The following is a 27,785-nucleotide window of genomic DNA, read 5'->3' on the forward strand; positions in this document are numbered from 1 at the left end:
AATTTTGCCGCATTACTCATACAAAAAAGTCCACACGCGCCAATTATTACACTTACTCATCCCATTGCACACGCATTGTCGTGGGGATAGGCCACAGCGAGCTTTGGTCAACAGTCATGAAGGCCCTCAGTCCAAGCCAAGGCTGCTGATGCGCCGCGCTTCCATTCTGGCCCTCCACACGCAGACCGACTTGTCCGTTCCACGGGGAGGCAGGGAAGTTCTTCATCTCGCCCCGTCCGCCGGGCGCGCGGCGCAGGTTTTTGAGGCCGACGATCTGCTTGAACAGACTCGTCTGTCCGACGCGAGACATCTCCTTGCCCGCGCACCAATGCGGGCCCAAGCCGAAGTGGACGTAAGAGTCCAGGGGGCGGTCGAGGCGAACCTCGTTGGGGTCCTCGAAGATGGCGGGGTCACGGCCGGCGGTGGCGAAGTTGCACACCACGCGGTAGCCCTTGGGGATCTTGACCTCGCGCTTGGTGCCCTCGATGTCGGGGTTGGTGATGGGGTCGCGACCGGTCGGGTCGGACTCGGAGGGCAGACAGGGGGAGTAGTCAGTGATGACCTGTGTGGACGTAGCTTCTCTGTAAACCGCGACGGGTCCGCGGAGACGGCAGCCCTCAAGCATGCTATACACTGTTAGCGGTATTCTTGAAAGAATGATTTTGGGATGCAACTTACTACTTCAGCAAGGTCTCGTCCGCCTCCGGTGTGTTCTCGTGCGCCAGGCGGTACAACTCGGGCAGATGCTTCTTGCCCTCCTTGTCGAGGTAGTAGTCGACGCAGAGAGAAGTGACCTGAGACTGGTTCGCGACGTTGGCCGTGATGACGGGCATGATGGTTCCCCAGACAACCTCCTCGACGTCCTTGCCGTCGGAGAGCATGCGCTCAATAAGATGGTTGCCGTACGTGGGAAGAGACGCCTCGCCCTCGCGAATCTTGGCGACGATGTCCGTAAGCAGGCCCGCCTTCTTGATTGTCTGAGCGATAAGCATAACAACCTTGCCGAGATCCTGAGCAAGCTCACGGGCGATTGTGCGAAGCTTGAAGCTGTTTCCAATGTCGGCATCCATGAACACGGCCTGGAAGAGGGCGCCAAGGACCGAGTACAGCTCCTGGTCGGTGTACACGCCCCACGGCGACTCCTCGTTCTTGATCGGCATGCAGAACAGCGCAGCGTTGAAGCGGGTGTTGGTGACGTTAATGACGTCCCGGACCAGGTCAATCTCCCTCTTGTTTCCGGGAATCGGGAAGCTGTTGAGGTTGAGGATCTTGGGCGTCATGTGAGTGTACCACTTCCAAATTTCCGTCTCCCACGGGCCAGAGATCAGAGACTTGCGGACGAGCGTGCGGTTTTTGGCGTGCTCCTTTCCATCGCCAGAGAGGCAGAAGTCCTTGCCGTAGTGGGGCTTGTTGGGCTGGGCGACCAGGTGGTTGATAGCGTCACCGGTGATGACCTTGAAGTCCTGCTGGTTGTAAAGGACCTCGCTGACGGCCTTGTGCGACAGGATAGGGATCAGCGGGGTCTTGGTCTTGGGCTCGTCCCAGGTGTACAGGTAGGCCTTGTCGATGCTCTCGAGGATCTTCTTGTTTTCTGAGGGGATGACGAAGGGAAAGTGGGCGTAGATGCTGTTGTTCTGGAAAGAGTTGGGGAAAGCGCGGAAGACCAGCTTGTAGAGAACGTGGCTCTGGTCGACATTCAGGTCGTAGCTGGCTTGGTTGAATCTGTAACGGTTAGCACCTCTCACTTTCCCGTAGAATATCGAAACTTACCCCCAGTTGGTCAGGTTCTTGGGCGTGTAGTCGATTGTGTAGAAGCGATCGCCGCGAACCAACGCGACCGCATCAGATAAGATGGCCCTAGTCATGGTGAAGTTACCGCAGAGACCACTGCCCGGCGCCATGGGCGGCTTCGCCTTCTCGGCCATCAGGCCGGGGTAAAGCTCGACTGCATCAGGGCTTCCGTACAGGAATCTGAGCTTCGCAGCAACCTCCTTATCGGGGTTGATGTCCTCGAATGTCGGGTGCCTAGTAAGGCCAAAGTGCTCACGGAACTCGTTGAGCGTGGCACAGTTCCAGGAGCGGGATGCCATGATTCCCATCAGCTCAATGGGCCTCATTACCTCGGGAATCCTGTTGGCGCCGTAGGAGCCGGCAACATCGTCGACGGACTCCTTGAAGATCTTGGCCAGATCCGCCTCGTTCAACGTGCCGTCGGCGTTGCGAGGCAGGTCCATGAAGCCTCTTTGCGCGGGGTCGTCAGGGATCTCTTGCTCCCAGTCTCTCATCGCATGGCCGAATTCCATCAGCGACATTTCTGTGGGGTCCTTTCCGAGAACCTTCTTCATAACATCCTTTGTCCACTGCTCATCCTTGGGGGAGATTGTGTTGTGCCACCTGTAGATGAGGTTGAACTCGACAGACACTTGGTTTCCAGTACCCTCAGGGGTCTGCTGGCTGAGAATGCTCTTGCCCTCGTTGGTGCGGGGATCCAAGGCCCAGCTTGATGCAGTGCGGTTCATACCCAGAATAGTGCGGACATAGTCGCGGAGAATGATGCTGACGTAAAGACCGCAAGTGATGAGGCGAGCAGTCTGGAACAAGTCGTTGTCATACTTTGCCGTCTTCTCCGGGTCGTCGCCAGTTGGCTTCTGGAATCGGCCACCCTCGTTGATTCTGCCGATTGTTAGCATTGAACGCAAGTACACAGAACTCGAGAAACTCACGTTGCCAAGTTGGTAGCGACGTAGTTGTGGTAACGGTTAAACATGATCAAAAGAGTACCAACGCCAGGAGGGAATCCCAGAACTCTCTTGGAAGAAAATGTGTCCGGCTTGAGCAGACCGTTCTTCTTCGTCCTCATGAGGTCCTGTTCGGCTTGGTTGCGACCGTACAGAGGAGCGAGGTCCAGGTACGAGGAAGTCTGGTTAATAGGTGAAGTTCCATTCTTCTGTAGCCATGTTGTTAGCACTGCTCTGGTATTCTCGACATTTGAAGATCTTACAGTCTGGAAAATGTCGTGGGTGATGATGGTAGCCAGGTAGAACATGAAGCTGGAGATCTTGTTGGGGTGAGGCTTGAATTCACCACCGCGGGCAAAGAGCATGTCAAAGATCATCTCCGGCTCGGGCTGGTTAGGGTTCTGGTAGCTCTTGGCTGGTGTTGAGCGGGCGTACGGCTGTCCCGCCGCACCCATCTTGGGATCATGAATGGCGTTGCCGGAGCCATCGGCGGCGCGGTATTTGTGGTCCTCTCCAAGCGTCGTCATGGGAGGGTGGTCGATGCCGTTCCATAGCTGGTTGATCAAGCCGTTCTCTAGCCTCTTGCCCTTGACTGAGTTCTGGGGCAGCTTGGCAAAGAGCTGGATGAGGTTCTCGAGCAATAACTCGTTGTCGTTGATCTGGCCCTCGACGGCCGAAGAAAAGAAGTGTACGAGGGTATCAAAGTCATCGAAGCCCAGCTTCTTGACATCTTGGAGCAAGTTGCTAGGCTCACCCTGGTCGGAATTTGGGCTGGGAAGAGGCTCTGGATGAGGAGGCACTGCTGAAATGGCCTTGGTGACAAGCTGGCGGGCTGATGCCAACCTCTCAGCCAGGGGCGGCTGGTTCTTGGGGAACTGCTCAGTATGTGACTGTTGAGACATGTTGTCGATAGATCAGTTCACAGAGGAACAGGTAAGGAGCGATGTCTAAGAACAAGAAGGAGCAGAAATTCTGATCTACTGTTGGGATGGCTGCTTCCTTCATATATAGACAGACAGGAACATAGCCTTTGGACTACAAGTACGGTTGCGGGACAAATCCACCCCAATTTAGGGCGAACATGGGGATACGGGTACCCTCCTCTCCATAGCCACGAGGACGAGGACGAGAACGAGGCGCGGATGAATGGGCCTCGAGGAACAAATGCTACCGAACTAACTGACGTTGAGGATCAGGCTCTGCACGAGGTAGACGGTAGCTTCAGGTTGGCGCTGAGGTCAGATGTTGGAGGTCCACAAAGGTGTCATGGGTGTTGCTAGCTCGATCATTGGAACTACGCCGTACCTAGACGATGATCCATTTGCGAACTAGAGTCCTGCCAGGGAGCCCGGCCTCTAGGGTTCCCGCCATTAGTCTTGTCAAGCTGCGCAAGTGCGTAGTTTCCGAGGCATGTCAATCGCTCGTCGGTCTTGACCGGAAGAAGCAGCCCCAAAAGGCCCCAAGATTGGTGAAGAAAGATGCAGTTGGTAAAACGCAGGCAGCCATTGGACGGGGTGCGACGCGAGGGACCAACGGGCCCCCTGTCTATCGTGCGTGGCCGAGCCAATAATGGACGATATCGCAGCGCATCTCCTGCATCGTGGGGGCTGCTAAGGCGCAGCTGAACGTACCCTGCGTGCCTGTCCGTCTGCCTATTTGCGCCGCTGGGGCCGAAGGAGAAGAGCAATGAGGTCGCAATAGAAGCAGCCGATGTTGATTTGTTTGAAATGTCCCTCATTGCCAGATTTGGAGGGGCAGATAGAACGAAAGCGGGCAACGCACCGCGCATGACACACCTGTTGGGTTAGGATGATTAGGATGCTGCGCTGGGGAGCGAGCGGCTGAAGACAATGAGTTCCTGAGGTCGCTGACGAGATGCAACGAGGGCCAATCGTTGGCGCCTTCTCGTACCTCGCCGGGTTGCCTTAAACCTCACCCTCACTGCGCAAGTCTCCATCTGCGTTCCGTCCATCCCTGTTGGCCGAACTATCTGCACCACCAGAGCGATTCGATGACTCTGTCTCAGATGGGGGGCTTTCGGTGAGTGTCTCTCGCGTGTCCGAGGAACTGTGGGAAAATGAGGACGCATTTGCGCAATATGAGTCGATCTTTCTTTCCCCCGGTTGCTAAACACACATGTGATTGCCGTGTCCGACAGAGGCAGCAAGGCTTGTGACTTCATTCTTGACCGTCGTCGTAACGGATATGGAGATACTCGGTAGCAACTGAAGTCCGCGGTCGAGAGGCTGCTTCTAGGCATACGCCATTCCCAGCAAGGCGTTGTAGGGCATCGTATTCTTCATGATGGCCCCCCAGCGCATGCAAGCCTATGGGGTCTGGTACCGCCCAATTCCGGCATGGTTCGGATTGGCGGACTTCGGGCCGTTGTTGATTTGTGTAGATGGCGTCCGTACCTGGGGCTGGGGGCCTTACCGACTGCAGTGTAATGGAGACGGACCCCAGGTAAATGACAGCCTGATGTGATATTTGTTGTTGCTGTTGGTGGTCGTCGTGGTGGACGTGACCAAAGTCCGATGTTTCTCTCACTTGTCAGTATTGCAGGCTCTGAGTCGGCAGCTCAGCACCGTGCTAGGTAGGGAGGTTTCACTGAGGCCCCCTCTGATGTGATGCGAATTGTAACTCTGCACCAACATGCATGTTACAATCGCGGAAGAGTGGCTCGAGGTTGAAGCCGGCCATGTCTCTCATCATATCAGTCAGCTTCTTGGCCCGTCAGCACTCTGTAAATGCGTCACACACACCTCGCGGGAGAGGCTGTGTGTAGTGGCTGCAGAAGAGAGGACCGCACTCTTTCAGTGGTCTCCTCCTCGTGCAGTGATGATCGGTTCGGGCCCTCTCGCCGGGCCCATCTGACCGGTCGCCTTTCCGTGCCGCTGGGCTGTGCAGCGGGCGTGGCGCCGGGGGGCTTTTCTGCAGAGTGTCATTGCTGACCGTCACTGGCCGCTGTCCGGTTTCGATCGAACGAGCCGAGGGCCTTTCTGACGCGCAAGTGAGGCCCTGCAGGCTGCAGCGACCTCCATTCACCGGATAGGGCCGCTGCCTGCCGTGTCCCCGGCCTCTCGTCTCGCCCCATCTTGCCTCGTCGTCCGCGTCGTCAACTCAGGTCGCCTCAATTGTAATTCGCATCTGCGCAATTTGCCATTGAGATGAGGTGGCATGCCTTGGGAATAATACCAAAACTCATGTTGTTAGTGGGCGGAGCACAGTTCCGTGGCCTTGGATGCGGGGTCCGAGACAAAGTGGTTCACCGCGCTCAGGGTCTTGGGATGGCTTCAATGGGAATGGGGGCCTTGGGGGCTCCGGGGAAAGAAAGAGCAAGTCCTTGCTGATCTCGTAGTTGAGGTCGAGTTCAGCCTCGATTCAGCCTCGGCCACACCTTTGAGTTGTCGAGCAAAGCGCCAGCCAGTCAGCCAGCCTCTACGATGCGATCAGAAGCCGTGTACCCGTCCCCCGAGACACACAGCTGACAGCTCCGTGAAGAGACACAACAACTCGGTGTACCCGGCTTGCATTGCTGACGATGACTAGTAGGTTTGGCGAGGTAAATCGCTGACTAGCATGGCCGGTCTCTTGCATCTCGATTTGCACCGGTGAAGCATGTCAGTGTTACGGCCGCTAGCGAGGGTTCCGGAGTGTAGGGCTGAGAGATGTTGGTTCTCCATCCCCATAGTCCCTGGAGCTTCAGGGAAGCAGTGGTGTGTGCGAGTATGTTAATACAGTATTGTGACTGGCGTCCTCCAACCCCGCGCAGTCAGCTTACTGCGCAAGCGCTGGAGTAACAACCAAGGTTTGTGCGCAGAATCTGTGATCATTGGCCAATTTCATCGCTTGGCGTCGTCTTAGGTGAGGGCGGTGGCACGGCCTGTGGTCTGAAATTGTGTTTGTTCCTGAACTTGCTGAGATATCGAATGAGAAGTGTCACATAGCGGCGGGTGGATAAGGGAAGGTCCGCTCGAGCTCTTTCCTCCAAAGGCGTGTAAATGCAGATGATTGTAGGGAAGAGAAAACATGCCGTGAACGCCACAAACAGTTGGAGCATGCGGGAGGCTGATGTGGCTAACCTGAGTTGACACACGTTCGTTGTGCCTGACCGGTATATCGCAAAAGGCCTAGTCTAGTGTTTTTGCCTGGTTTCAACAGCGAAGTATTAGGTGAGAGATGGGGCTTTCAGTGGATATCGGGCGACAACATGGCAGCTTCTGCACCTCTGAGCGTCTTCAAGCTTAGAAAGAAGGATGAGTACGGATAGAACTAGAGTTGGGATGACGCATGGTTCCCGGATGCTGAAAATAAACACACAGGTGATGCGTCTCGACACTCTCAGGTCCCGGCGGTCGTGCGCCCCAAACGTGAAAATGACGTCGGCAGGCTGATGTGTTTGCCGTTGTAGGCGTCCTCGAACAAGACACGTCTGGTCTGCGTCCCACGGGAGTGCTTCGCCATTGCAGGTGTTTCCGGACTCCTCCAGCAGACAGAGCCGGGCCATGCAGTCTGTTGCAGCTTGCAAGAGTAGTCTAAGACTGTTTGTTTTTGTTTGCTCTCCTGAGATTTGAAGCAAGGGGGGAAATGCGCCCGCAGTGTTTGTTGTCTCTCAAGTGTGTCTTGCGCCAAGCTCTTGCTGTCGGCTTTAAGGCATGGAAAAGGGTTTAAGGGGGTGGATGCCGAGCCGGAATTCGAGACGAGACGCGTGGTCAGTGTCGAACAAAGTTTGCGTGGATAATTAATAATGAAGAGTTTGCAAATACAATTATCCACCATGGAGAAGCCCGACTTTGACTCGGAGCACTGTGAGCTGAGACTGCGGTGCATTCAATATGGCAATTGAGTCCGCCATCACAGTCCGCGCTGTCTTGAGCCGTAGAACCGTTGATAAGTGTCTGCCCCAGGCTTAGTAAGTCTAAGTCCCTTGTGCATTAGTTTTCTTAGGGACTTCAGGCACACAACGGACAAGATCTCTGGGGAGCGCTAAGGAGAGATTGACATTCCTCAAACCGTGCTAGTGAGATCCGCTTGGCGGATGGCGAGATTGGCTTCAGAAGGACGGTGAAGATGGCGATGAGCACGTCAATGATTAATGTCAGAACCGGCTGCCACAGCAGATTGAGTTTGGCAGCGCGTCGCAGAGAAATGATGAATTATCAGACTGGGGCCTGCTCTGTGGACAGACGGTGGCATCCGCAGCTGTGAGTGGAAGACACGCAGAGTGCGAAAATACAGGCGGAATACAGTTTGCAAAGTCGCCGTGACAGGCGCCTCCCTAGCCGGACCCGAGCTTCAGGGTCGCAGTGCTAAGACGCATGGCATGGCTCCCGTTATTTTCCTTTTTAGCTCAACCTGGAACCCCAAACCGAATTCAAGACCCCAAGGACCCTCGTTCTTGGGTCGCTAGGTCGCAGTATGCATCTGGATAGGTGCGTACCTAAGGTATTAGGTTCAGTATTAGCAGGGAAGGAGAGTCCCATGTTGCACCTAACTGGGTACCTCTTGCCTTGCTGTGGCCTGGCTGTGTCTGGGGAAGGAGGAAGGGGGGATTTAAGGGAAAACGGGAAGGAAGGGAGGAGGAAGTTGCCGTCGCTCTTTCCTTATGTTTTGGTCTGAGGCGGGAAAGGAAGGAACAACCCAAGGGCAGCACCTTCTACCTTACGTTTAGGTTGGATTGCAGGGCAGCAAGGGGGGGGCGGCAGGAAGGAAGGAAGGAAGAAAGTAAGGAAGGAGGATGCCAATTTGCATTGATTGATTGTGATTGTTCTTGCTTGCCCCATGATGCAGTTGCATTTGCACTTGCACCTGCTCTCCTGCTCTTGTCGTCCTCGCACTTGCCGTCGCGCATCTCTCGTCTTGTTCGTGTTGCGTCTCATCTGATTCAGCAACTGCAGACAGTCCGTCGCGTATTCGTGTCCTCGACCCGACACCCTTCGTATCGCTGACCTTACCTGACTCTTCTCTACCGTTTGTCCTTCACCTGCATAACTGTGTCTTCACCTGCACACACCTGCTCACCTCGACTCGACATTGTCCACCTACCTACCTACCTTATCTCGCGTCGAATCGAGTCTCGTGCGAACTGGGAGCTGCAAGCCATCGAACGCCTCCTCCTCTTCCCTGCGTCCCCTCCCTTCCCCTCCTCGTTGGGACTTCAATACTTCCGCCACACACAAACCACGACAAACGCCAATCAACCGAACCTTCTCCCGAAGAAGCAACCTGCATCACGCCAACCGCATCTTAGCTTGTCACCCCCTTTCCCGCTCTGAAACTAGCGCCCAAGAGACAATCCGTCAACCAGCAACCACGCGCCGGCTGAATTCACCCTCAAATTGCTCGCCCATCGCTGCGTGCCTCGACAAGTATCCCCAAACTGAAAAAAACCTCTACATTCCCCGACCCGTCTGCGTCCACCCGCTCGTCGCTCCTCGTCCTCCCCTCGGCTGCCTTCGCCCGCCGGATCCCGACGTGCTTCTGTGTTGTTGGCGTTGCTCCCGAGCCGCTCTTCGTCCACAAGCCACGACACTTGCGACACTCGTACTACCGAAACGAAGCGGCGCGAGAACTCTCCTGTCCCTCCTTGACGGCGGTATTCATAGGCGGTGACCAGCCGGAAGAGGATAACAAAAGTCGCAACGCCGCAACCGATCCCACCGCCTACAACGTCTCACGCCGCCATCCTTCGACGGGCATGCAATCGCAATGATTCCCTTGGTTATTCGTTCCATTCGCGGCGCCGTCGCCCGCTACTCGCCAAGCTCCCACTCCTACTCCCTCTTGACCACCTCCAACTCAGAGCCATCATCGCCTGGTGGCTCCAACAGTTCGCCCGCGCAGTCGCAATCCTTCTTGGCTAGGCTAACTGCCATACTCTTCTTCCTCCTGCCGTCCTTCGTCCAGCGCCGACTCCGACCGAACGATTTCAAGCACCGACGCTTATACCCCACCTCATGGCTTGATGGCCTGCGCGGTGTCGCCTCCCTGATTGTCTTCTTCTGTCACTTCACAGAGAAGCATGTGGGCTGGTACTCTCAGTCTTACGGCATCAGGGAAGAGGACGACCATGCCACATCGTCACCCATGCAGCTTCCGTTCCTGCGCGTCCTCTACTGTGGCAGGCCCATGGTCCACATCTTCTTCGTCATCTCCGGCTTCGTCCTCTCCCTCAAGGCCCTGAAACAGGCAAGGAAACATGACTTCGATGGACTACATCGTACACTGTCCAGCAGCGTATTCCGCCGTGGCTTTCGCCTGTTCCTCCCCACGACTGCCTCCACATTCATCATCATGATTATGATCCGATTGGGATGGACAGGAAAGCCGCTTCCCACACTATGGGAGCAGCTGATTGACTGGAAGAATGCGGTCTGGCAGATTACCTTTAGCTGGAAGTGGGACATCACCCAATTCTTGCCCTACGACGTTCATCTCTGGACCATCCCCATCGAATTCTCCAACTCACTGCTGCTCTTTGTGGTTTTGACTGGGCTGAGCCGCATGAAGACGTACTTGCGACTGGCCTCGGTTCTGGCCATCATGGTTTACTCCCTCAAGTGCGGCCACTGGGCAGCCTTCGAGTTCGTCGGCGGCATGGGCATTGCTGAGATCGGTCTCATCCAAGAGGCACGCCGCGAGCGCGCCGCAACCGTTGTGCAAGACAAGGAGGCGTCTGACATGGAAGCATCCGTGTCGTCCGAGTCAACATCAAACACCATCGGATCCCTCGTTTTCAAGTCTTTCCTCCTCGGCAACCTTGTCTTTGCCCTCTTCGTCGCGGGGTGGCCGAATCAGCATGCCGATGTTACACCAGGCATGTCGAGACTCTGGCACAACACCATGGAGCCCTTCTTCGGCATGGGTGGCGATCTCGTCTCCTTCCCCTGGTACGCGCTTGGCGCAATCCAAATCGTCGTCGCTCTGCAGCAGATCAAGATGCTGCAAAACCTCTTCGTGACGCCACTGGCGCAGTATCTCGCCGATATCAGCTATGCACTCTACCTCGTTCATGGACCCGTCTTGGACGTCTTCTCCCACCGCTGGATGCCGTACATTTGGGCTATCGTCGGTGGTAGGGACACTGCGGGCATGTTTGGGCGGCTGTTTGCCTGGCTGGTCGGAATCATTGTCCTCGGAGTTCCCACAATCATTGGCAGCGATCTCTTCTGGAGGACAATCGACGTCAAGAGCGTACAGCTGGCGCGCTGGATCGAGTCCCTTTGCACGAGAGAACAGTAGACGGGCAGTATCGGCGATCGATTGGGCGTTTGGGTTGCATATCGGCGTTTGGGTGGACGTGTCATTGTAGACATTCGTTTTCCCTTTGTACAAACTTATGAGACTCGTAGAGCCAACATAGGCATACCACAATGAGACTTTTTTCTCTGTTCAATTCCACATCTTTGGTGGACGTCGGTCGTTTAGAGCGCATGGTGAATCCCCCACCCGAGACAAGATTCAGGAAGCAAGTGGCACAATTTCGACGGGAAGCGGGAGCAAAACCAAGGAAAGGAAGAAAAACACGCACACACGAAGGGCGACACAGACGGGAGGACGTTGTTTTATGGACGGCAAGACCGGGTCAAGCCGTCTGGGTACGACGGCGCAGCGTGGCACGTCAATTAGTCCAAGTGCGACGAAGCCGCCGGGTCCGAGATGGAGGCTTCATTGGCCATCCCGCCTCCCGCGGTGCCCGGATCCCTGCCAAGACCCAGAATAATACCTGCAAGACGATAGGGGGCCGATGGGCCCTCCTCGGAAACTGATTCTCGACTGCGATGGCCAATAATTGCTCGTTCAAGATCACGTTTTGTTGGTTCCAACATGCCTGTCTTGCTGAGGGGCCCATGGTGTTTAGAGGACCATGCAAGTTATGGGGCGAGCCTCAGCGGTAGGATCCCTCAATTGCGCCCGGATTGTTGGCTGCCAATAATCTTGGCTACGGCACAGGCTGACGCCCAGAAGATTTTCCCACCGTCGAATTACTTATGATTGGGGTCCCCTATGAGTGGTCGCTACTTGGCCGGCCACGCGTACGTCGCACTGGACTGCCACTTGCGCGACGAGCTTCGCAATCATCAAATGTCTCAGCTTCAGCTTGGGTAAGTAGTGCTCGGGACAGTAACGGGAGTGTGGGGGTTCTGAAGACGAGAGCATCAGTACCTATCCCGGCAGCGTCCAGCAATGCCAAGATAAGTGCCGGCGGGCGTCCTCCACTTTACTGGGGCGCCTGTCCCGATGTGTCGACCGCCGGCGTCCGGGAGTCGGCAGGGGAAAGCAGGTTGTGACGTTGCAGTTTAGCGGTTGCTGATAACGAGTGTCAGGGCTTGAAGTGGGAATTCGATGATGGCGGCGCTGAGCCCTCAGGGATTGCTTTTTACTCTACCTACTCAGGTACCATGCCATGCAGACGTCAACTGCGATGTGAGTGGGCGGTGGCAGCCTACCTTCCTTTCAAATGTTGCTTTCTAATATTCAGGCTGCACTGGCCTACATAGGAAATAAATGGCCGGCTGGAAGCCAAACTATCTCCAAAGTCCGGCCAGAGAACACTGCAGTCACTCAGACACTGCTGTAGGAACATGCGCGAGGGGCGGTTTCGACGCTTGAATTAATAATTCAGGCTTCAAAGTCCGACGTGGTAGTGCAGCAGGCGATCGGCGATAGGCGAGCCAACTGCCTGCAAACGTCGTGAATGCCCTTGAATCCTTTGAATCACACCAACGTCCAACGGCGCCTAACGCCGATAGCCTGCGTCGTTCTACTCAACGCTAGTTGACAAGTTGATCCTGCAAGGCATGCGCCATCAACAATATCAAACACAAGGGGATCGAGAGCCTTGCGGATTGCACATTACCTCCGGCTAAAACCGTTCGAGCCGTGATTTCAAAGTCGTTTGCGAGGTCTATGATCTGACAGCATGGCTTGCTTACACATGGCTCGGATTGTCGATTTCTTGTAGATGGCGTTGTTGTAAGCCACTTGATGACGATGAGGCGTATCATCATCATCTTTGTTCATGTTTAAGGATCCTACATTGCAGCCCAAAATTACGATGTGCCACTACAAAGGATATAAAACTTGAATCCACCTCAGATAGATCCATTGATTGCATCACAACAAGCTGGACCTCATATAGCACGCTCCCAAATTCCCAATAACCAACGACGTAATACTACCACACAACATGGCCCCTCAACTCAGCAAGGATACCAACGGCAGCGATCTCGTCACCGCATACGCAGACCATATCAAGGGCAAGACGATTCTCGTGACAGGTGTTTCGCCTGGAGGACTAGGCGCCACCTTCGCAGAAACAGTCGCCGCCGCCTCACCGGCAACACTGATCCTCGCCGGCCGCAACACCACCAAAGTCCAGCAGACAGCAGACGCCATCACCGCAGCAAACCCATCTGTCCGCATCAAGACTCTGGAGCTCGACCTCGGTTTCTTGAAGAATGTCCGCAAAGCAGCCGAGACAGTCAATGCATGGGAAGATGTTCCGCACATCGATGTGTTGGTGAACAATGCGGGCATCATGGCCGTGCCGTTCTCGTTGACAGGGGATGGGTTTGAGAGCCACTTTGGCACGAACCACCTGGGCCCGTTCCTGTTTACGAATTTGATCATGGGAAAGGTGCTGGCTGCTGCGGAGCCGAGAGTTGTGACGGTCAGCAGTGATGGGCACCGGCTGGGTCATATTCGATGGTCGGATTACAACTTCAACGTATGTTCAACGCTGCTTGCTAGACATGTTGTTCCGGGATTGGACTGACTTGACCATCAGAATGGCAAACACTACAATCAGTGGCACGCTTATGGACAGTCCAAGACGGCCAACTGCCTCATGGCCATATCACTTGCCGAAAAGTTGGGTAGCAAGGGCCTCTTGAGCTTCAGTCTCCATCCTGGTGTCATTTTCACCAACCTCGGGACTCATCTAGAGAATTTTGATTCATTGAGTGCGTTTAACCGAATCCCGCGGCTTTGACAGATTGATTTAGCTGACTAGTCGCCGCAGGAGAACAAGATGTCAACGTTGGAAGCAAGCTCATGTGGGCCGAGTTCAAACCCAAGACGCCGGATCAAGGAGTCGCGACGCACATCTACACGGCTTTCAGCCCCGACCTCAAAGGTGAGAAAGATACCAGGACGGAGTCCTGTTTGCATAAGTACCGTAGCTGACGAAGGCATGTAGGGTTGAACGGCAAGTACTTTAATGACTGCCGCCTCGCCGACCAGTACAACGAGGAGGTGCATCCTTGGGCGACGGACAAGATCGACGCAGACAGGCTGTGGAAATTGAGCGAGAAGCTAGTTGGTGAAGAGTTCAAGTATGAGTAGTTCACGCACATGAAGACGAGCTGCCGGAGTAAGCCACAAGAATCACTGAAGATGGGTACCGGCCAACGTCAGTTCTGACCATCACCTATATAAGCCACATTATAATTAAATTTGTTTTTGATTATTTATGAATACTTTGTTCTACATTCTCATGGGGTTTGAGGAACAATGTCGCTTGGCTTCGGGGGGGTAGTGTAGTCCCCTGGGAGTTCATCCACCGGAGGTGCCTTCACAACGTCAGTCTAATTCTTGTCAATAACGAGAAATCGTTGCTTACCTGAAGCTTCTCAGACCACTCTCTAATAGCCTCGTAGTTTTTGCACTTGTGCTTCGTGTGAAAGTCGGGGAATGGGGCAGGCGGGTTGTTCGCCCAGACCTGGCCGAGGACGCCGGTGTCGAAGTTGCACATGAGAACCTGGCGGACGGCATCAAGACAATGTGCTGCCACAGATTAGTAAATCATCTATCAATGTGCATCCTGCAGGGAACTCGAAAACCACTCACAGACATGTAGCTTGACAATGTTGTCGTCGTTCGCAAATGCATGGGTTCCCATCCCCTTGTAGTAGCCATAATTGTAGTAAAGCGCTTTTCGTACCAAGTTCTGCATCAACGATTAGTCTTCGATCCTCATCAGGTTCTGATTTGGGGAGCAGCTCACCAGACAATGGAGGTGATGCATTCCTTCCACGTTGACGAAGAAGCCTGCGCCGTACTTCTCGGATCTCTGAACGAACGACATGTCCATGCCGCTCTTGAGGCCGTCCTCGATCGAAATCACACCGGCACGATCTACTTCTGTCAGCGTCCCGGTCCCTATGAAATAAAAGAATAAAGACTTGCAGTCTACTCCCAAAGCTTCCCACGCGGCGTCAACCTCCGGTGAGCCTTCTTTCCGGTAGACATCCTCCTGCAGAAACGACCCATTAAATTCTTTCCATTCATACTTGACGTCCACATCCTTCAGAAGAGGCGACCATTGTGTAGTATGCTCGGCACAAGCGCCATCGAGATTCGCCTTCCCTGAGGCGAAATGTGCACCGATACGCGCCGAGATGAAGTTGGTCACGATGAGGATGGCTGCTGCTGTAGCGTACATCCAAATCTTTTTCTTTCCGTCCCTGTGTTCCCAGAATCTGGGATTCGATTCGAGGGACTCGAGGTCCTCCTCGGCCTCGTCCACTCGCTCGGCGAGCGGTCTCGTGTAGGATTCGGACTCCTTTGACTGCATCATCGTCGATGAAGGGACTCGATGTTGCGATATCGAGATGTTCGAAGATCACCAGAGGTTAAATCAAGGATGAAAAAGAAAAGATTTCCGCGACATGGCCTGATGTTTTCTTTGAGCTTCACGAACGAGGGAGGGGCGGGTAAGAGAAACGCAGAGAGAAGCGCGATCGAGGAAAGGGAGAGGGCACCACAACGACCAAAATTGTCTGACCTCTGGAATGCCCACCCGCCGAGTCTCGGGGCACGAGAAGGGCTCTCTATGGAGTAGTCAGAAATGGTACCACATACTACGAGGCGTTGCAAATCATCGCCCCGATTCCCACGCGCAAGTCCGCATTCAGCTGGAATGCCCAACGACCGAAATTCACCGTCGCCCACCCACAGCTGCCGCCACCATCAGAACACGAAGCTCGCGGCAGGAATGTCGCCCGGTGGTGGTGTTGTCTGCAGCTGATTGAGACAGCGCATGCGGCTGATGGGCGGGAAAGGTGTTGGGCAAATCCCATGTGTCCGCGGAGACAGCAGTGACTGCGCGGCACAGCCAGTGCTTGTCTGCGGTCTCTGGCTCCGCGAAGGATTACAGAAGTGGCAGATCATCCTGCTAGCTGGGGAAAGTGACAAGCTTGACCAGGTTGACGGCTGCGGGCACCAATCGCAAAGGTTCCTGGGTGTCTTCCAACACGAAGGGAGGGCGCCTTGTAAGCTTGCGTGATATCGAGATTGACGGTCTGGGGTTGCGAGATCTCGTATCTGTGCGATGCTGATCGATTGAAACATCTCGGCCGGGAACTTTTGCTCCTCGTGTTGAAGATTGAATGTGTTGCAGTCGCTGGTGGTCGTGGCCGTTTGGACTCATGTCTCTCCTCCCTTGTTATGACGCTGATGAAGCTTATGGGAGACTGGTATCCATCGCAGGTTCATCCCGACTCGTGGCTGACATCTAGAACACAGAATCCCATCTTACCCAAGCCCGTAATACTCTGCTCATCCTAGCAACCAAAGAGGAACTGCCACAGAAGCATCTGAAGGACTCAGCCTCCATGCCACTTTGACAAGTGCTGCATGCCCAGGATCCCCAAAGTACAGCAGGCTGATGCCGGCGTATCAGCATTCGCATCCTTCATGTGTAGCTTCTGTTGCAACGAACCCGCTAAGATGACGCCAAATGCCAACTTAGGTATTCGGAGTTTACTAGGATTAGGCTTAGCCAGAGGCGCCCGAAATAACCTCTGTAAAAAGACTCTACCGCCTCCGCCTCTGTCTCCGTGCTGCCGCTTCCAAGCGACCTCCAATCCGGGCAATCCGGAAATCTCATGCCCAAGATGAGCACGAGGCACCCTCGCCAAGATGTTTCGACTGATAGACGGCTGACTGACACTGACTTCGGATCCCTGGCGGAAGGAGACTTGAAGAAAATTGCCGATCACCAGGAGGTGCTTCGATGGTAACGGTGTTGAATACAGAGACATGCCGAGCTGTTGCTGTTTCTCACGGCAGACATCTCTGCTGTCAAACATGCAGCTGTCCCAGCTTGCCAGCTCTGCCAGGTTCAAGCTTCAGCGATCTTTCCGCTGCAAAAAAGCAAAAGTTGCAGGGGTCTTTGGGCTCGGGATGGACGCTAACTCTAACGCCATGTTCCCGCAGCCAATTCCGCGTTAGTAGGGCTGATCCCCCATCCCGGGATTGGCCCGGAGAAGCTCCCGTTTGAGTAACCTCCCCTCCTCAAGGTCATATTGCTTTTACACGAGTTGAGACTACTCCATGATTAGCATCCATGCTTGATCAAGTCCCACGACAGTTGCCATGTGTACACGCACGTTAAAGGCTCAGCCCGGTAGCCACAGGGACGGTACCATCTGTCCTACCTTGGGCAACACCGGGTGTCAGTCACCGGTACCTCGTGGCTTCGCGCAAACCGAATTTCGCGGCCAAATTTGCTTCTCCAAAGTAGCCTGTGGCCGGGCAGCAAGACACTCGATATAGCATCCCGTCTCAAGATTTGACACTTTCATCTTGATCCCACGTCCGTGGAGGGAGGATTCGTACCGAGACTGCTTCGCCCTGGCTGACGTCTCCTGTTGCATGTAATCTTTCGGGCCTTTCACGTCTGCAGCTCTGACACCATCGTATCGAAAAAACACGGTGTCGATCCCCTGGTCAATTCAACGTCTCTTTCCAGCGGTGTGTTGGTGTTGAATGACACCTCGTCTACATGGCTGAATTATTCCCAGACACCGTGAAGCTCTCAATGCCCTTTCGGGATGCATTCGGCCCAATTTATGACGCCCATGTGAAGCCCAGTCAGCCGCTCATGTTCATCGTCTTGCATGTCTCCATTCGTCAAACACCGCATTCAGCAAGTATCTCTCTATACCCCTCGTCTGCTGAGATACGCCTCTCGTGGCATCCCTTGTCGCCGTTCTGCTTTAGCTTGGAGACCCTGGAACGGTGGAATATTTGCCAGGTTGGGGTTGGCCTCTCAGCGGAATTCCTTGCCATCGTTGGATAGATTGCTGAATCCGTGTGTGATCTCCATTCAAGCTCACTTGCAAAGAACTTACTGGGCCAACGACATACCCTCCGAGCCTGCTCTGCCTTTTCAGATTTTCCATAAGTAGCCCTCTGTCCGCCCTCCCATTAACCTTACTCTCACCATCAGCATCACCATCCTCCATCTTCATCAAAGAACCAGTCGTCAAGGTCACCCAGACAAGCTCAATCTACTCTATCCAACTTCCTTTCTCCAAATCATCAAAATGAAGGTCACCGCCATCCTCATGCTCACTGCCGCCTCGGCCGTCCTCGCCGCACCGGCCTCCGCTCCCGCGGATCCTACTCCCGTCCCTGCTGCCGTTGATGCCTACGCCGACTACGGAAAGTACACCTACGAGAAGTACGCAAGCTACGGCGACTACGGCAACGCGCCTCCTCCCCCTCCCCAACCTACCAACTACGGAATCTATGCCGGCTATGGTACCTACAAGCGCGCCTTGGACTGGATCAAGTCCAAATTGGAATAAGCTTGAGGATTAGCGGATGGATGATTCCCTGCTTCTTGAGTTTGCCAACGTCGTCGACACAACATCGAGCAAGGAGTTAGATTGCGATGGAATTTTCACTTTGACGACTATCCTTAACCTACCCCAGCCATATCGTGAGAACTATCGAGACTCGAGCGTTTGGGGTGGCTGATATAATCATAATATGGCTTGCATCTGGCGATTTTAAATACAGCAATTGAGACAAACTCACATCCCATGTGATTACTGCACAAGTTAATATCTTCAGAGTTGTCATTAGTTGTCCCGATGACTTGTCCAGACATGTCGAGCTCGTCTAGCTGCTTCCAGCGTGTGTGCCATCGATGATCACACCCCATATGGCACTCTCTAGACTGCAATACAACCAGAAGATTGTGATCGAAGCACTACGAATGATGTTTGCCATATTGTTCGAGAGCCGTCATTAGAGAGCCGTCTTGGAATATTGAATTTGGCAGTACCTTTAACGATGTTCTACTAATTCAACACCAAATGAACGCTGCATCCATGCAAGACTGGATATACCGTCACTCATGTTGTTCCCTCCTCGACCTTTTGTCTGATATTCTGATTCTCCAAGCTTTCCCCCAACGCACGACCGCCCAAACACCTACGGCCCCGCCGAACAGAAATGCAGCCGATACAGTATTGAACCAACCTACACCAATGCCCCTGATGGCTGGTAAAACGAGAGCTGACGCAGCCGCACCCAGGAAGTAACGGGCCATAAAGTTTCCCGCAACAACCTCTGCGGCTCTATCGCTATTCACATCCAAGCAGTACGCATTGAGACTGGGATAGCAGAAGAACTGACCTACGCCGCTCAGGACCATGGCTACAATGGGGACCGCAGCACCGCCGACGCGTTGATCTATGGTCCAACCATAAACCAACATGCAGGCAGGTAAGGCCACGCCCAAGAATGGTAGGCAGGAGCGCAATCGATCTTCCGGTATTCTGGTACCGTTACGGCGTCTTATCCAGCGCTGAACAGTTTTATCAGCCCACCGTCCCCCAAGTTGCGCGCCCAACAGACATCCAACGCCTGGGGCAAGATAGAAAAGCCCTGATTGGGTCGGTGATGTCAGGGAGAATCGGGGATTAAGAACGTAACGGATGGGCGTGAGCAATCCGTACATGTTCCAAATCAACGTCCCGCTACTAACCGCAGCAAGCATAAGATTGGGGTATCGGATCAGGAGCCAAACCACTCGTAGAGGGTTCACATGCTCTAGTATCTTCGCAGTGCGTTGACGGCAAGGAAGACTCTTGAACTGATCAATCTTGAGCACCAGAAGCGTCTCAGGCAAGCTGAGGGATGCAGCTAGCAAAGCAGCGCCGGCCAGCGCTGTCTGCAGCCAGAAGATGACTTGCCAGCTGCGGAATGTGATTATCACACCTCCAATCATGGGACCAACGGACGGACCAAAGACAGTGCCTGTCATGAACCAGCTCAGTGCCGCTCCTCGAGCTGTCGGGTGATAGATATCGCCAATCACTGCTGGGCCGGTAACCATAAAGGAGGTTCCGAAAAAGGCCGTAAACATGCGGAAGATGAAAAAGGCAGAAAGTTTGGGGGCGAGGGCGGTGCCGATTGAACAAGCCATTGTAAAGACAAGAGTCAACAGACAAATCTGGATAAGGTAAGCGAAACAGGTTCAGTTGGCTTTGATGCTTTCATCCAGAAAGACGTAGATAAACCGGGATGTATTACCTTACGTCGACCATATACTTGACTCAATGGGCCCCAGAAACAGGGGCTCAATCCCATGAATACTAAGTATAGCGCGTTGGATAACGCTATCACATCTCCGTTGGTGTTATACGTCCTTGCTACCTCTGGTATGGCTGACAAGATTGTTGTGCTCGAGACTTGAGTGATCAGGCCGCAAAAAGAAACGACGGCAACGATGATCACCTTGTGTCGAGTCGAGAAACGGGCATAAACTTCATACGGTGCTTGCTCATGGAGATCGGGATCTCTGTCTTCACCGTCGTCAATATCGAGTTGATGCGGAGCCGACGTCTTTGAGGTCCCAGGCTGAGGGTGGATATTGGCATCTGCGGCGTTCTCAGCTACCTCGTTGCTGAATCTTGCTTGATTGTCCTCGTTTCCGTTTTTGGTGCGAGAATCGTCGACATCCCTCATAACTGATCTGCCGTCGCCGCCCGTTTCCAAATCTCGGTACGATTCTGGCATTGCGGAATGGCCTGCCATAGCATTTAGCTTTGATTCGATGGGCTCAAACGTGAGTGGTCAAATTTGAGATTTCTTCTTTCTTCCTCGGCGTGGAGGTTTTGTTACTTGTCTCCCCTCGTTCTGAAACCGGATTTTGAGAAGTATGGAAGAAGATAATTGGAGTCATTTTGCTCTTAGAAGAGGCTCAAATGCATGGAGCAGGCACGGAGTAGTCCGCTTCACCAGTTGGATGACGTGATTGGAGAAGACGATCATCGGCTTTGTTCGGCATCGGCTTTATGCCGTAGTCAAGGTTGCCGGTGAAACTTTTGACACTCTGATTGGCATCCAGTAACAACATTGTTTTGCTATTTGATTTCGCCATGCTTCTTAGTAGCTGGGAAAAGATATCTAACAAGTTTTGTTTGGTGCAATGAGGTGCAATGAGGAGACGAGAGCCTCACAGCCAAAGTGCCACCAAATCTAATAAACCATGCTTATCGATTGATCAAATGACCACCGATTCGTTCGCGGCTGGTCCTCTTAATCTGCATTCGTTTGCCATTCAAACTGGGGTAAAGCAAGCAGCCTCAAGCCCTCCAAAGCACAGGTCCATCCGTACGGCATTGAATCCAGTGCAGCGGCAAAACCCAAAGACAAGCTAGCCACGTGTCAATCTCAATGGGCGCACTCACAGACGTGACATTCATCGCTCCCTCAAACAATGCATTCAATCGCAATGTCCCTAGCCGAAAGGCACCAAACCGGTTTGCCGTAGCTTCGTCCGCTGCCGGTCGGTCTGCAAGGGAGCATCGAAGCCCGCGTGGAAACCTGCATCCGACGAAATTTATTTGACCCCGCTTGAGCTGCAAGCACTTCCGCTCATGTCTCGCACGTTGCCACTCTATGAGAAAATTCGCGAGGCTGGTAGGAATCCCTGCTGGTTTCGCCTGAAAGAGGGAAAAATTGAGTCTTTCCCCAACCTCCTCAATTTTTGCCTATTGATAGTTTATCGGCCGAGATGTCGTCTGAAACGCCCGGCGTCCATGCACGCTGCGGCGTGCCCGCTAGCACCGGGTGGCTCCACACCCTTCTCCGATGGCTCGGCGGGGGACGATGATCATCGGGTTCAGCGGGCAGTAGTGAAGACGATGGAAGGAAGTGAAAAAGAAAGGGATTGTCTATTATTGGGTATGTATTACATGAGCCAACCTCCTGGATCGTTTGCCAGCGGTAGAAGGAGCCGGCTAGCATGAACCAGATGTCTCAACCTGGATCAGGAGATTGCGCCAACCTTTGCTTCCTATGCCGATGACGACGGGATCGAAGATTGATTTCTTACACCAGGACAAAGAATTGCATGTGTGGAGGAGGTGAATGCTCGAGGGCCATTGTTATGCAGCCCTTAGTTATAAGAGTGAAGGCTTCAGTGAGACAGAGCCTCTATCCGCGCGGATATCCAACGGATGATGTATGGTTGGTTTCCTCTTACCGTTGGCCGGCGCGGGCGCCCGAAAAGATCTCAGCAACTGATGAACACATTTTGCTTTTGGTGGGCCGTTATTCGATCCTTGCAGATGGAACGCTGACTTGCAGCAGTCGAAACACGCAACTCAGCCGTTCGAAGACCGTCTCGCCAGGTGAAGCGTCGAAGACCAGCCTCCAGGCTAGACTGGGCTGTGTAAGTCGTACTGAGCTACTGCATCACGTAGATGATTTGCATCATGATGAAGGAGAAGCGTCAGAGCCTCACATGAGAATCCTGTCTTGTGGTCTGCGTCAGGGCGGGCTGCCCTTATGCAGAAGAGATTGTGTGTGTGTGATGTGTGAGATGATGGGTTTGGCGACGTGGCGCGAGTCGCCGTCCATGACTATGCATGCATGAACTGTGTTAGCGAGGGTAACAGTCGACTGGCTGCATGCCCAATGGAACGATCAGGGCAGTTCAGGTGTGTTGGAGTCTGAAATGAGATTGGCAGTGCATTCTGCATCCGAGCCGTTGGCTTTACTGGAATGACCTGCGCTGGTGGTGTCCGTTTCGCATCAGGATATGTGCGGCACGACTGGCAGCGCTGGCTGGACCCAAGTTGATGGGCCTTGCATACCAGGTAGATAAAGATTCGGTCTGGGCTGAGTGATATCATAAGCTAGGCAAGACAGTCTGGCGGCTCAAAATATCTGCAGTAGTACAATAAGACCAAAGTACCCAGGCATTGTGGCATTGATGCTCAATAGTCATATCCCACCACATTCATGGTTGGCGTGTGGCGATTGTGGCCGCGGCAAACGGCCAACAATGAGCGGATGGGGGCAAGGGGCGAATGGCAACGCTCGTAGACGGCCGTGACCTACAAGATCGTCCGGCGAAAGCGAGAGATGGACCAAGGCTGGCGTCATCTCGAGGAGACAGAGAGCCAATGATGGGGTTACGCATGACGGGAGGTGAGTAGTAATGGTTGAGATTCTCAACTTTGTGGACGGCGCGGAGGCCCGCGATCCAACAGACCCGGACCGCGGGAGGCGAGAGGCCATGGACCGGTTGGCCATCCGTGGTGGGAGGCCGCGATGACAGACCTGGCGTGCCGTGGTTGTGGTATCACTGAGAGGTAATCAAGTAGGACGAAGTGCTATAATCAAGCGATGGACCGGAGCTTCCAATGGGGAAGGCAAAGCAGGGCATGTCATGTCATGTCAAGTCAAGTCAAGTCACTTGGCCTTGAATGCCTCGAGCGGGGAAGTGGAGGGCGAAGTACAGATACGAGGAGGGATTCAAGGGCAGCTCATCTCCCCTGCATCTTGACGGGCCGGGCTGTCTTGGACGGACAAGTGAGGGCGGCTAAGCCAACTGGCGGAGTCCAGCTGGCGTGGTGCTGAGGTGTGGCCATTGGATGAATGGAATGAGGGGTGAGTTAGACGTCCTGATGAGGTTGGAGAGACCAGAGCGAGCGGTGACCGTCATGATTCTGAATGGTTGTGGTTTGGAGGGAATTCCCTGGATGTTCGGTACGGGAATCTCTCTTGATGCGTAAGTAGGAAGTGGAAAGACGCATCCATGGATGATTGCTGCCAGTCAGAGGTATGGGTAGCTTGGAGCTTGGACCGGTGCATAAAGTTGAGGCGTGGTACGTATGTTCGCAGATTGGCATCTGAACTCCTTACGAAGGCAGACGGGAGTACAAATACAGATACAGATACAGATCCAGGATGGGCGGCAGTGGTTGCAGATGTGGGCGAATGTCATTTCGCGTCAGGTCGCGATTGCCGATGGAGACGTGGATGGACGGATGCGAGGGGGGAAGGTGGACTTTATCAACGCGTATCCCGACGTCTTTCCGTCTTTTGTCGAGTGTCGAATGTCGGCTCTGCCTCCTCCCTTGGCTGAAGATTAAAGAGACCGGGAGGGAAGCTGAGGGGAAGAGCGCTGAATGATCTGCGCTTGCCCGAAATGGGAACACGACGTGATTTTTGGCGACACGATTCGACGGCCGTGTCGCAGGTGCCCACTTAAACCACGACGCGTTTGATTGGGCGTCTGACGGCTGCACCACGACGCTGCAGTAGCACCGCCCTCGCGCCTGCCAATGAGAAGCGGCAAGTGCCCGTCGCATGAAGTTCGTTTTGCAGCGGTTCCACTTGACTTGGAAGGAACCTAAGTGAAGGAAGGAACCACTCACCTCAACTGGCAGTGACACTCACCACTGTCGAGTGGGAAGGAAGCAACCTGCCTCTGCCTCTGTCTCTGTCTGTCTCTCTCCTCCTCTCTTTCCCTCTGGGTGTCATGTCTCTCACCTGCGTCCTCTCCTGGACCTGATTGGCACTCATCACGAAAGTCACACGTTTTCACCACGTCCTCCAGTCCTGCCTTGGTCCTGCCTTGGTCTTTACCCAATTTCGTAGCTGCAGCCAGCCTGCATCCCAATGAAGCCAGGGCAGTCCATATTTCTTAGGGTGCCGTCTGAGGCCTGAGCGAGCCCTGCCAGTGATTGTCCCCTCCCTTGCTTCCCTACGAATGCCTACCCACCTTAGCTGGCCCCCCTGGTCTGGTCCACGTCTCCACCGAAAGCCGCCGATGGTGTTTTGGCGTGTCCGTCTTTTTTAGAGCAAGGTACCCGTCATCCCGTCTCTTAAACGGCCACCGCGTTTGTACTCTTCTCCTCCCACTGACAAGGCGACTACTCAGACACGCTTGCTTCCCACACCTCACACCTCACACCACACACACCACAAACGCACACCGTCGTCTTTCTTTCGTCGTTGCCCTCGGCGGTACAGACAGTAGCTTCTCCAAGCACGTACACCCAGGGCCTCGCATTAATCGACCAACACCGCCTGTTACCCATCCAAGACGATCCCCCTCAATCACTGGCCGACTCAGACCCGACCCGACCTGACCTTACCTTACCTTACACGCCCGCCCATCGATTCCCTGGCCCCGTGCGCGCGCGAAAAGAGAACGACATCCCGCCAAAGAGAGAGAGAGAGAGAGAGAGACAGAGAGACGCTGATCCCTGCTCCCTACCGATTCTCGCGGCCTCTCACACTCTTCTCTCCCTCTATCCCCCCCTTCCCACCCCACGCCAGCTCCTCCTCAAACTCCGTTTCTGTCACTCTTCCGCTCTCTCATCCACTTCCTGCAAGAAGCTCCAAAACACACCTCGATTCCTCTGCGTGGACGAGAACAACAAATAAACAAATACGCTCCTTACCCCATCACGCCCACCGCCGCCCTCCAATCCTATAGCCCCAACCAACGTCTGTCTGGCACCGACTTGCTTCACTGGGGAGAGACTGGTGTATCGACGGGACACCGCTTCAACCTGCCAGTCCCCCCCGCCTTACACCCCCGTGGTCCCCGTTCCCCACGAATCGAGTCTCGTCCGTCGATCAGGAGAGGAGTCTCTGTACTGTAGTCGGGCATCGACTCAATCTTGCCGACGCACAACAACACCACCGCACAACACCGCACCGCTGCGCACTTGCGCTCACATCCACTCGTCGCGCCCAAAGGACAACACCGCTGACGATCCACACGATGGCTACCATCTCCCGCCAACCCTTCGCGCCCCTCGATGGAGCAAGACTGCAGAACCTGACGAGCATCAAAAATAGACAGAATGGTATGTTTGATCACATCACGACCAAACACATCATTCCCCTTCCTCTCCATCCACCAGTGTCATGTCATCCCATGTCCTGCAAATGCAAACCCAAATCTTGTCGCCCAATGTGGCCTTGTGAGATGATCCGTCATACCACCTGAAAGGATGCGCCCAACTTGCCAGCTTAAGCAACAACCCCCAAAAACACACGAAATCAAAAAACTTCGCTCAGGAAAGGAACCCCAACTAACGCTGCGTTTTTAGCCATTTCTCCTGCTTCCGGCGCCAAGCGCAAGGCCTCCGACGTAGAAACCGACGACTTCGAAAATGTCGATCCATCCGTGTTTTCTAAGCGATCCAAGGGCCTCGACAGCTTCTTCCCCTCCAAGGACTCCCTCAAGCCGTCTTCCTTTATCCTGAAAAAGGCCGCGCCTCTGGCCGAAAGCCCCGCGTTGACCAGCTCGAAGCCGACTCTCCCCCGCCCTCGCAGTCTGCTGCAGCCCAAGTCGCCCGCTGCCAGAATCAACGCCGGCATTGTCAAGTCGTCCCCGCTCTCCGCGCCCGCCGGCCGCTCGCCGACCCGTGGCAAGCGCTCTGGCCTCCTCTCCAGCCGCCGCCGGACTGCCGGCCCCTACACCCGTGTAGACCCGCCCATGTTCAACCTGTCGTCTACGTCTTCTGGTGCTGCTCCTTTCAGTCTTGATGCCGCCCTCAAGGGCACCATCCCTAGCTATGCCGCCCGTTCGTCTGTCGCCTCGTCTTCGCGCAGCGCGCCCAAAGAGCTGCTTGAGCCCGAGATGAAGTCTTCATGGTTCTTTGACATTCACGAGGACACTCCCGAGCAGGAGATGACCAACATGCTTCAGCACGGTACCTGCGTCCTCGACATTAGCTCCGATGAGGAGAGCGAGCGCAAGCTCAGCCTGGATCGCGCCGAAGGTCGTGATAAGGAGAATGTGCCGCCATCAGATGATGTCAGCCAAACCTCGGCCAGACGCTCCGCCCGCCGCGCAAGCGAGGACGAAATGATCTTTGAAAAGGAGAGGACAGCACTGGGCGAGATGGACGCCAGCGAGTTCTACGCTCTCGGCTGCGACGAGTCATCGGTCATTATCATCCCAGCTGATGAGGACGAAGAGGAGGAGCCTGCTGCTTCCGCCCCAGTTCCCGAGGTGCACGACTGCCCGCCTGAAGTCCAGGCCGAGTCGGACGAGCCCGTCGTTGAGTCCAGAGATGTCGATGACCTGATGGGCAAGTCTACTGAGCCAGCAGCCAATGCAGCTGTTCTTGAGCCTATAGAAGGCACCGGGGAGAGTTTTGAGCTCTGGGAGAGCGGGAGCGCAAAAGATGACGCGGAAGTAGTTGCTGCTACTTCGGAGTGCTGATGTTTCCTCGCGGTTCGAATTGGGTCGATTGGCTTTCCTCTGCTTCGCTTCCAACTATTCACCATCCTTTTAATTACGGGACCATGATTCATGCGGTGTTGGTTAGGTTATTGTTTTTCAAGGGTACTCGGATGGGACTGGACGGCCGACAAGCGATAGGGACCCGGGACACTTTTGGTGTAGGATTTACGGGTGTACAAAGGTGGAATCGGAGTACTGTCGTCTTTTCGCTGTTTGCATTATTGATATCCCCATCAATAGAGTGCGTTAGCGTTTGAACTGTCTTGCAGCTATGTCGGTGATGTCTAGGAGTAATTGCACCGCAACGTGACGAGGCGCAGGCGTGATGCGATTCAGTATATAAGACACCCCTGGGTATGCGATCAGAATCCAAAGATTGCGATGCTCCGGCGCATCGCAAGGTCCATCCAAACCGCACGCCCAAAGACGTCGGCCGTCGCGCTCCACGTGACGCGACTTGCGCGGCCCGATGGCTTCAACGCGCTGAGGCGGCAGGTAACCCGGGCGGGGCCTCCACTGCTCTTGCCGCCGATCCAACACCACTAAGGTAAGGTAGCATTGACAGCTACAGTGGGTTGGCGCTGTGGCACCGTCTGAAGGTACCGCACCACTCAACGACAGCTGCGAACTTCACAACGTCAAAATCCACAGCATTAAGGTGGTCCGTTTGCAACGTCCAATATCCCTCACAGTTCAGGACTAGAAAACAGAAAACCCAATCACCTGTCGACCTTCTTGTCTTTACC

At 54.4% G+C, this 27,785-nt stretch overlaps 6 protein-coding genes across 6 annotated transcripts; 4 read left to right on the forward strand and 2 right to left on the reverse strand.

Moving 5' to 3' along the window:
* Positions 1-52: 52 nt before the first annotated feature.
* On the reverse strand, positions 53-3,640 carry COL26b_005752 (uncharacterized protein; the record flags this gene model as incomplete). The annotated part of the gene is made up of 5 exons (XM_053178591.1): positions 53-626; positions 679-1,722; positions 1,771-2,673; positions 2,724-2,947; positions 3,002-3,640. The coding sequence occupies 5 exons, from the start codon at positions 3,638-3,640 to the stop codon at positions 53-55; spliced, it is 3,384 nt and encodes a 1,127-aa protein (XP_053037411.1).
* Positions 3,641-9,446: 5,806 nt separating this feature from the next.
* Positions 9,447-10,979, forward strand: COL26b_005753 (uncharacterized protein; the record flags this gene model as incomplete). Its single annotated transcript, XM_053178592.1, has 1 exon — positions 9,447-10,979. The coding sequence occupies one exon, from the start codon at positions 9,447-9,449 to the stop codon at positions 10,977-10,979; it is 1,533 nt and encodes a 510-aa protein (XP_053037412.1).
* A 1,948-nt stretch (positions 10,980-12,927) lies between these two features.
* COL26b_005754 (uncharacterized protein) lies at positions 12,928-14,084 on the forward strand (the record flags this gene model as incomplete). Its single annotated transcript, XM_053178593.1, has 4 exons — positions 12,928-13,467; positions 13,549-13,702; positions 13,762-13,875; positions 13,939-14,084. The coding sequence occupies 4 exons, from the start codon at positions 12,928-12,930 to the stop codon at positions 14,082-14,084; spliced, it is 954 nt and encodes a 317-aa protein (XP_053037413.1).
* A 149-nt stretch (positions 14,085-14,233) lies between these two features.
* Positions 14,234-15,318, reverse strand: COL26b_005755 (uncharacterized protein; the record flags this gene model as incomplete). The annotated part of the gene is made up of 4 exons (XM_053178594.1): positions 14,234-14,311; positions 14,362-14,525; positions 14,589-14,688; positions 14,746-15,318. 4 exons carry the CDS (start codon positions 15,316-15,318, stop codon positions 14,234-14,236), a joined length of 915 nt encoding a protein of 304 aa, XP_053037414.1.
* A 2,752-nt stretch (positions 15,319-18,070) lies between these two features.
* COL26b_005756 (uncharacterized protein) lies at positions 18,071-18,334 on the forward strand (the record flags this gene model as incomplete). Its single annotated transcript, XM_053178595.1, has 1 exon — positions 18,071-18,334. One exon carries the CDS (start codon positions 18,071-18,073, stop codon positions 18,332-18,334), a length of 264 nt encoding a protein of 87 aa, XP_053037415.1.
* A 7,232-nt stretch (positions 18,335-25,566) lies between these two features.
* On the forward strand, positions 25,567-27,018 carry COL26b_005757 (uncharacterized protein; the record flags this gene model as incomplete). Its single annotated transcript, XM_053178596.1, has 2 exons — positions 25,567-25,651; positions 25,898-27,018. The coding sequence occupies 2 exons, from the start codon at positions 25,567-25,569 to the stop codon at positions 27,016-27,018; spliced, it is 1,206 nt and encodes a 401-aa protein (XP_053037416.1).
* Positions 27,019-27,785: the final 767 nt, after the last annotated feature.

The sequence above is a fragment of the Colletotrichum chrysophilum genome (assembly GCF_026319265.1).
Source record: "Colletotrichum chrysophilum strain AFK26 chromosome Unknown scaffold_40, whole genome shotgun sequence".
NCBI lineage: Eukaryota > Fungi > Ascomycota > Sordariomycetes > Glomerellales > Glomerellaceae > Colletotrichum > Colletotrichum chrysophilum.